Consider the following 10,213-nt stretch of genomic DNA (forward strand, 5'->3'; position numbering starts at 1 on the left):
GTCTTTGCTATTGTCCAGCATTCTGTTTTTGTTTACTTTGTAGCCAGTTCAGTTTTTGTTTCATTCTGAATAGCCTTCCCTAAGCTTCAATGCCTTTCTTAGAGGCACTCACCTTTTGTTTATTTTTGGTTTAAGCATTAGATACCTTTATACCTGCACACTGCCTCCTGCTGTCATCTGCATATTGTGATCACCACAAAGCAATTAGCCACCGGCTGCCACCTACTGATTAAAGATATGACATTTTGCTGCAGATAATATAGATGGACTCTAATAATGTAATAGATGGAAAGCCTTTTTTGGGGGGAAAAATACACTATATTGCCAAAAGTATTTGGCCACCTGCCTTTACTCACATATGAACTTGAAGTGCTATCCCATGGAATCGTCCAAAATGTTTTGGTATCCTGGAGCATTCAAAGTTCCTTTCACTGGAACTAAGGGGCCAAGCCCAACTCCTGAAAAACAACCCAACACCATAATTCCTTCTCCACCAAATGTCACATTCGGCACAATGCAGTCCGAAGTGTAGCGTTCTCCTGGCAAAATCCCAACCCAGACTGGTCCATCAGATTGCCAGATGGAAAAGTGTGATTCATCACTCCAGAGGAGGCGTCTCCACTGCTCTAGAGTCCAGTGGTGACGTTCTATGCACCACTGCATCGCACGCTTTGCATTGGACTTGGTGATGTATGGCTTAGATGCAGCTGCTCGGCCATGGAAACCCATTCCATGAAGCTCTCTGCGTACTGTACGTGGGCTAATTGGAAGGTCACATGAAGTTTGGAGCTCTGTAGCAACTGACTGAGCAGAAAGTATTTGCACTATGCGCTTCAGCATCCGCTGACCCCTCTCTGTCAGTTTGCGTGGCCTACCACTTGGTGAATGAGTTGGTGGTGTTCCCAAACTTTTCACTTTTCTTATAATAAAGTTGGCTTTGGAGTATTGAGAAGCGAATACATTTCACGACTGGATTTGTTGCACAGGTAGCATGCTATGACAGTTATTTTTCTACAAATGTTTGTAGAAACAGTCTCCATGTCTAAGTGCTTGATTTTTTTACACCGAGCCAAGTGATTAGGGCACCTGATTCTCATCATTTGGATGGTTGGCCAAATACTTTTGGCAATGTCGTATATGTTTGAAAGAGGAATCATTTTTGTCAATGAGAATGGTAACATTATGGACTATGATGAATTTAGAACTACAGCTGAGATAGGCTCCAGCAACCCCAAAAGGGACAATCGGTAGAAAATGGATGGAGTAAGGTCCATAAATATTTGGACATTGTCACCATTTTAAGTATTCCAGCTCTGTACAACACCTCAATGGATTTGAAATGAAATAATCAAGATGTGCTTTAAGTGCAGACTTTGAGCTTTCATTTAAGGGTATTTACATCTAAATCAGGTGATGGGTGTATGAATTACAACACGTTGTATATGTGCCTTCCACCTTTTAAGGCACCCAAGGTAATTGGACAAACTAAGATAATCATAAATTGTCACTTTTAATACTTTGTTGCAAATCATTTGCAGTCAATGACAGCCTGAAGTGTGTAAGCCATAGACATCACCAGACGCTGGGTTTGGTCCCTAGTGATTCCTACAATGTGAATTCCCGGATTTTTTTTTATCACATTCTGTCTCTCACAATTGAAGTCTACCTATGATGAAAATTACAGACCTCTGTCATCATTTTAAGTGGGAGAACTTGCACAATCGGTGGCCGACTAAATACTTTTTTTCCCCACTGTATGTACTTTGACATCGGTTACCTGTGGGCAGCAATGTTTTTATTGTACTGTCCCTGTCAAATAAATAAAAACAGAAAACACAATTATTTGATAATACAAGTCTTCACTAGCCATGAGTCAAAGGAAAGTTATTTTGGAATATTCATATGTTCTCTAAAATGGGCTATAAACCACACACTCTGCCATGGTATGTAAACTTCAGTATTACTTACGGCAGGGGTGTCAAAGTCAAATACAGAGTGGACCGAAATTTTAAACTGAACAAAGCCGCGGGCCAAGGTTGAACAAATGAACCTTTTAATAGGGACCCAAACAAGTTTTGCATTGAATATTGAACAAGCAAGGCTTATATAACTTTATAGTGACTTGCAAAATCAAGTTTCAAATAATAGTAATTAAAAAATATCAATGGCATATCAAATAAAATATAAATAAAAATTGAGTGCAGCCTTCTGAGGTAAATATCCAAATAAACTTTTTCCACAGGCTAATAATACATTCGAAAAAAAAAAAAGTAACAATAATGAATGAATCAAACATTCAAGCCTTGAAGTAACAAGAGAAAGTGCATGAATAAATTCTTAATTATTGCTCAGTTTGCTACACTGATTTGCTTTACCACTGAATATGGAACAAGCAATACTTATATAACTTAATAGTGCAAAATCAACCTTCAAAAAACAAACAAAAAAACATCAATGGTAAAATAAATACAATTTAAATAAAACATTAAATGCCTCTTTTCTATTTGCAGCCTTCTGAGGTAAATATCAACATTACATTTTTCCACAGGCTAATACATTTTAAAATAAAATAACAATGCGATGGGTGGGGTTGGATGGTAGCATGGTGTGCATATTGTAGTGTCCCGGAAGACTTAGTGCTGCAAGGGGTTGTGGGTATTTGTTCTGTTGTGTTACGGTGCGGATGTTCTTCCGAAATGTGTTTTTCATTCTTGTTTGGTGTGGGTTCAAAGTGCGCCGCATATTTGTAACAGTGTTAAAGTTGTACCGCCACCCTCAGTCTGACCTGTATGGCTGTTGAGCAAGTATGCGTGGCATTCACTTAAGTGTGTGTATAAGTCGCATATACTATATGACTTGTCCGGCACGCTGTTTGTATTGAGGAAAAGCGGACGTGACAACATATTGTAGACAACGCTAAAGGCAGTGCCTTTCAGGCATGCCCCCAATATAGTTGTCCAGGTGGAAATCTGGAGAAATTCGGGAGAATGGTTGGAAAATCGGGAGGGTTGGAGAGGATGAGTATTAGCGGCAGAGTGTATAGTACCGGCGGGCCAGCTCTAATGTTAATTTGATATTGCCTCAAGGGCCAAATTAAATTGTACGGCGTGCCAAATTTGGCCCGCGTGCCAGAGTTTGACACCCATGACTTACTGGGACCTCTTGTACTTCTTTGTAGCCTCTTTTTCTCCACGTGGTGAAAAAAACCAAGTACAGCCCTGCGTGCTGATATGAGTCATGGAAGCCATAAGCGGTGCATGTTTAATTCAACATGTTTAGGTTTTTAATCGTCTTCCAGGAAATTCTCAAGCTCCATATTTACACCGCCCCATTTTCTTTAGCGTTACCAAAAGGTTGGGTCTTTACCTCCCTTTGCGAATGACCTATTTGTTGTCCTTCTAGCCAGACCTGTGTGTATTTATTTCCACACCTGACGGTTTGGGCCACAACTGTTGCCCTCCTCACGCCATGACGGCCTCTAAATAGGGCACCAGTTTTTCTGGCTATAAAAATAACAAATTCCATCATTTTTGGAAAACATAATGAACCTCTTTGGAATACTACCTTTTTAAGTTGTTGACATGATTATTATGACTATTATTGTGATTTGAATGATTCAGGATTCAATTCTCATTTTAAATCAAGGTAAACGTTGTATTTTCCTGTCTAGCAAAGACATTGTTGTTCCTTAAAGGCCTACTGAAACCCACTACTACCGACCACGCAGTCTGATAGTTTATGTGTCAATAATGAAATCTTAACATTGCAACACATGCCAATATGGCCTTTTTAGTTTACTAAATTGCAATTTTAAATTTCCCGCAAGTTTCTTGTTGAAAACGTCGCAGAATGATGACTCGTACGTGTGACGTCGCAGACTGTTAGGAAATACTAGCGCTGCACCACTAGCGGCTAAAAGTCGTCTGCTTTAATTCCTTAATAACACAGTACTTTAGACATCTGTGTTGCTGAATCTTTTGCAATTTGTTCATTTAATAATGGAGACTATAAAGAACAATGCTGTTGGTGGAAAGCAGTGGAATGCAGCTGTCTTTAGCACCGAGACACAGCCAGTGTTTCTTTGTTTGTTGTGAAGCAGAGCGGTCAAGGGAACATGTTTCCTCTACGTCAACCAGCATGTTTTTGGGTGGGGAAATTGTGATCTATATCTTACCGGAGACATCAGTGGATTATTCATCGTGCTGCAGCAGCTGTCAAAAAAGGCAGCTGTGAGCTTGGCTCCTCGGCTTCTCTCTGAGAGACTGCGTGTTCACCGCAGCCATCCGACCTCGAGGTATACTTTACAATCTTTAAAATCTCACTAACACACTATTAAAACAATAAGCAGATAAGGGATCTTCCAGAATGATCCTAGTAAATGTGTCTAATTACATCTGAAACGCAAACACTGCCGCCGCCCGGAGCCGTCGCTTTTTTTTTTTAAATTATTTGTTTGTTTGTTTTGGGTTTTTTTTCTAGTCCTTCATTATAAATATTTTAATTCACGAATCTTTCATCCTCGTTCAAATTAATGGGGAAATTGTCCCTTTCGCGGTCTGAATTGCTCTTACTGCTGGTGGCTCCCATTATAAACAATGTGAATATGTGTGGAGCCCTGCAACTCGTGACGTCACGCGCACATACTTCCGATAAAGGCAAGGCTTTTCTATTAGCGATTAAAAGTTGCGAACTTTATCGTCGATGTTCTCTACTAAATCCTTTCAGCAAAAATATGGCAATATCGCGAAATGATCAAGTATGACACATAGAATGGACCTGCTATTCCCGTTTAAATAAGAAATTCTCATTTCAGTAGGCCTTTAACTACTTTATACAGTACAGGGTTGGTACGGGTGCTTAAAAACCTTAAAAATGCTTGGATTTTAATGTTGCGTTTAGAGATGTCCGATAATATCGGCCGATAAATGCTTTTAAATGTAATATCGGAAATTATTGGTATCAATTTCAAAATTATCGGTATCTGTTTTAAAAAAACGAAAATGTATGACTTTAAAATGGCGCTGTTTACACGGACGTAGGGAGAAGTACAGAGTGCCAGTACACCTTAATGGGACTGCCTTCTGGTGCCAGCCCAATCACATAATATATACTGCTTCTCACACACACATGAGTGAATGAAACGCATACTTGGCCACCATTCTTCCAAAAGCGCATTGGTGAGGTCAAACACTGAAGCCCAGGCTCTCAGTCTCCGTTCTAATACATCCCAAAGGTGTTCTATCGGGTTCAAGTCACGACTCTGTGCAGGCCAGTCAAGTTCATCCACACCGGACTCTGCCATCCATGTCTTTATGGACCTTGCTTCGTGCACTGGTGCACAGTCATGTTGGAAGAGGAAGGGGCCTGCTCCAAACTGTTCCCACAAGGTTGGGAGCATGGAATTCTCCAAAATGTTTTGGTAACTAAGGAAAAAAAAAAAAAAACCCCACACCTTAATTCCTCCTCCATCAAATTTCAATGCAATCCAAAATGTAGCGTTCTCCTGGCAACTTCCAAACCCAGACTGGTCCACCAGATTGCCAGATGAAAAAGCGTGATTCAGCACTCCACTGCTCTAGAGTCCAGTGGCGACGTGCTTTACACCACTGCATCCAAAGCTTTGCATTGGACTTGGTGATGTATGGCTTAGATGCAGCTGCCGGCCATGGAAACCCCTTCATTAAAGCTCTCTGTGTACTGTACGTGGGCTAATTGGAAGGTTACATGAAGTTTGGAGCTCTGTAGCAACTGACTGTGCGGAAAGAATCCACTGACCCCTCCCTGTCAGTTTATCTGGCCTACCACTTGGTGGCTGAGTTGCTGTTGTTCCCAAACTCTTCCATTTTCTCATAAAGCCCTCAGTTGACTTTGGAATATGTACGAGCAGGAAAATTTCAGGACTGGATTTGTTGCACACGTGGCATCCTGTGACAGTTCCACGCTGGAAATCACTGAGAGCGGCCCATTTTTCACAAATGTTTGTAGAAACAGTCTCCATGCATAAGTGCTTGATTTTATACACCTGTATAAAACACCCGGGCCAAGTGATTACGACACCTGATTCTCATCATTTGAAAAGGTGGCCAAACTATTAGCATGGTAACGTTTAACATACTAACTTCTAAAAGCGTCCAATTAAAATCCCAGTCGGGGTATAAAAAAGGATTGCTCCAAGGTGACCTCATTGGCCGCGTCCACTGGAGGGCTAAATAAGTCCTTTTGGGTGGGTTACCTTGGCAATTTGAAAGGGACTTTCATTTTCATTAACGCCCCACCCCGCAACATGTGCAGACCAACATTGGTTCCGCGATCTAATAAACCCCACATACTGTATATTTACAAAGTTATGGCTCTCTGTGTCAGGTAGCAACTCCTGACTGTAGTGGAAATACTTTTGCTCTTGTGAAGAGAGCTAAACTTGCCATTATATCTATTAGGGTTGTACGGTATACTGGTACTAGTATAGTATGGCGGTACTAATGAGTCAAAAACGGTACTATACTCTGTTTTAAAAGTACAAATTCCCATATATATATATATATATATATCAGATTGCCAGATGAAAAAGCGTGATTCATCACTCCAGAGAAGGCGTCTCCACTGCTCTAGAGTCCAGTGGCGACGTGCGTTACACCACTGCATCCAAAGCTTTGCATTGGACTTGAAATGTCGTGACATTGCTGGTTTTACCAGCAGAGGAGCATGTTCGGCAGCGCGCACACACAGAGTACTTAGAAGCAGACGCAGCGTGTAGACAGAAAAGGGAGAATGGAAGCATTTTGGTGTAAAAAGTAAAGATAAAGGTGAAGTTATAGCACTGAAACAGGAAGAGGGGCTTTAAGACATGGCTAACATCCATCCAAAGTGTTTTAGATACTTCTAAATCACTAATCCCTGCCTCCATGGCGACAAATAAAGTAATTTTCTTACATGTAACATTATCACTGGAGGACGAGGAATGGGTAAACATGCTTCACCACACATCGTAGGAAGATACTAGAGCTCATCGCCGTCACAATGTAAACAAATTCGTAGATCTACACCTGACGTCCACTGTAATGATACCAAGTACAGGAGGATATCTATTTGATACTACTTTTTTTTTTTTTTTTATATTGTGTTTATAAAGTCAGTAAATATGTCCCTGGACACATGGGGACTTTAAATATGACCAATGTATGATCCTGTAACTACTCGGTATCGGATTGATACCATAATTTGTGATGTCATCCAAAGCTAATGTAAAGTATCAAAGAAGAGAATAATAAGTGATTGTTACGTTTTAACAGATGTGTAGATAGAACAAGTTAAAACAGAAAATGAGCAGTTACTAACAGTAAATGAACTTGTAGATTAATAATTCATTTTTTACCACTTAATAATGTGTACAAAATACTAGGTAGATAAATGACACAATATGTCACTGCATACATCAGCAGACTAATTAGGAGGTTCTTTGTTTACTTACTACTAAAAGACAAGTTGTCGAGTATCTTCACTATTTTATTTAAGGACTAAATTACAATAAGAAACATGTTTCAGGTATGTCAGGTTCAAACACTGATGACATCTATTAAACAGACGAGAAGCAAGGAATCATGCAGAGACAGTTCAGTTTGGCTACGTGTTTTGGGCTGTATTCTAATTGCAGATCCAAACTACGTTCTAAAAGTCCAGCCCACGTGTTTCCTCTATTTATTTGGGAGGTCCCTGGTTACATCACTGAAGCTGTCACTGAGGGAAGGGGGTAATTTCGACAGCTCCAGTTAGACACAATTTACAAAAATGCAAATGTCTTGACACTGGTGATATCGCCTTGTCTCTGCTCTGTCTGCGTCACGGCGGTGTTCGGCCTTGGCAGTCAGCAGGCCGTTCCTGGAAACAGACACTGATACGAGACTAACTTGCAATCTTTTGGATTGCCAGCTTTGCATGGACAAAGAAAAATACCACTTAAGCACGATTGACAATAATTATAGCAATGGACCTTAAGCTTAAAAGTTGAGTGATATTATATACATAATTATTCTCACAATGTACCCTAAGATGTTATGTTGAAATAAGCCATTAATGCCATTTTTTGTGGTCCCCTTTATTTAGAAAAGTGTCAAAATACATTTTGGTACCGGTTTGAGAATGTGGTCCATGTGTTCCAGGCGCTCCCGCTCTGACTTCTAGGCAGTTCAAAGAAGAGGATTTTGTGCGAGTGGTAGAATTAATGGACGAGGGCTTCCAGATTGCCTTCGATGTGAAGAAAAAGACAGGTGAGTGAAGCGAAAGCTGGTTTTAAAAGACCCAAAAAGTATAGAAAAACAGACAAAAAAAAACTTGTATTGTTGTTCCTGTGCAGGAAAGCTCCAAGACTTTAAGAACTTCCTGCTGGAGGACTCGGAGACGGTGGCCCGTATTGCCAAACTGCGCCATCGCGTGGAAATGTTTGCCAGACCATTTCCCATGCCCGGCTTCCACGACCATTAATGTCCTAACATGCAGTTGTCAATAGTCTATTGTTGTAAGAAAAAAAAAAAGAAAAATAAAATTTTTAAAAAAACAAGACCTCGTATGTGGAGGATCAACAATAAAATTGTGCAGATTTGATAGAAAATAACAATTTTTTCTATCTTTTTTTAAAAATTACTTAACAGAATCTTTCATTTCAATTATTGATGAGTTGAATTGATTCTGTGTCCACGAGAAGTCTTAATTTTTCGAATCACCTTAACTATTGCCATGATTTGGTTTGATGTTTCATGAGAGCTGAGATGCAAAATAAGCTGTTATGGACACTTTTCTTGCATAGTATTATATAGAGTGTAAATCACCCGCCAGATCATTTTACCTGGCCTGATATAACAATAAAATACCTTATATTTTCTTACTAAATGTATTTTTTTTTTACATTTTGAAAGTAAAAATATATGTGTTGCATGAAATCGCATGCGGTTTTTAAACTAATAGTATCTAATATTGCAACATTGTTTTGGTCATAATAAAAGTTTATACTTAAATATCTGCTTGACTTATGATTTCAAAGGACGTTAGCCAGCAAAATTGTACACTGTACGAGTTACAATATATTTTACGTAACAATTTACAGTTGTTGACAGCAAATGAAAAAAAATGACCACGGTTTTTAAATAGTAAAATTCCATCAATTGAGCTGCCAGTTTTTCACCCTAAAAGTACCGATGTTTTAACCGTAAATCAGTGCTTCTCAATTGTTTTCTGTTACAGCCTCCCACCACCACCTCTGCTGCTAATGTAGATACTTAAATACTATTGTATTGTCATTGCAAAAAAAAATCTGAAAATTTTAAATTATTTAAAATCGATATAAATAATTTGGCTGACTTCAACCATTTGATATTAAAAAATAAAATGGATGAACTCTCATATGAATACATCCCAGACCATACTACTACTACCACCACCATGCTCGACAGTAGGAATGGTGTTCCTGGGATTAAAGGCCTCACCTTTTATCCTCCAAACATATTGCTGGGTATTGTGGCCAAACTTCTTCCATTTTTGTTTCATCCAGCATACAGCAATGTTAATTTTTGCTTCCATGTCCCTTGGCAAGTTTCACTGCAATAAGACGCTTTTTGTAGCCATCCACAAGCTTCTGCTGGAATTTTTGACCACTCCTCTTGACAAAGTTGGTGCAGTTCGACTTCAATCCCAGGACTTTGCGAAGGCCATTCTAAAACCTTCATTCTAACCTGATTTAGCCATTCCTTTACCACTTTTGATGTGTGTTTGGGGTCATTGTCCTGTTGGAAGACCCAACCTCCGGGCTGATGATTTTAGCTTGTCCTGAAGAATTTGGAGGTAATCCTCCTTTTTCATTCTCCCATTTACTCTCTGTAAAGCACCAGTTCCATTGGAAGCAAAACAGGCCCAGGTCATTATACTACCACCACCATGCTGGACGGTAGGCCTGGTGTTCCTGGGATTAAAGGCCTCACCTTTTCTCCTCCAAACATATTGCTGGGTATTGTGACCAAACAGCTCAATTTTTGTTTCATCTGACCACCAAACTTTCCTCCAAAAAGTCTTATCTTTGTCCATGTGATGTCAGTTACTGTAGTGACTTTGCGTGAGCATTCCTGTAGATGGTAAAATGGTCTATACTTGTATAGGGCTTGTGTACCTTTTTTTTTTAAGAACCTCAAAGTGCTTTTACACTATTTCCACATTCACCCATTCACAC

The 10,213-nt window shown here is 39.6% G+C and overlaps 1 protein-coding gene across 1 annotated transcript in view; it reads left to right on the forward strand.

Annotated features, from left to right (window-relative positions):
- Positions 1-9,008, forward strand: part of shmt2 (serine hydroxymethyltransferase 2 (mitochondrial)) — a 78,556-nt gene extending 69,548 nt beyond the window's left edge. Inside the window, exons 11-12 of the mRNA XM_061886865.1 lie at positions 8,157-8,264; positions 8,351-9,008. Of these exons, the coding sequence (XP_061742849.1) occupies positions 8,157-8,264; positions 8,351-8,478 (236 nt within the window). The 3' untranslated portion in view covers positions 8,479-9,008. The remainder of the gene's footprint in view (positions 1-8,156; positions 8,265-8,350) is intronic.
- The last annotated feature ends 1,205 nt before the right edge of the window (positions 9,009-10,213 follow it).

The sequence above is a fragment of the Nerophis ophidion genome, linkage group LG02, assembly GCF_033978795.1.
Source record: "Nerophis ophidion isolate RoL-2023_Sa linkage group LG02, RoL_Noph_v1.0, whole genome shotgun sequence".
Taxonomy (NCBI): domain Eukaryota; kingdom Metazoa; phylum Chordata; class Actinopteri; order Syngnathiformes; family Syngnathidae; genus Nerophis; species Nerophis ophidion.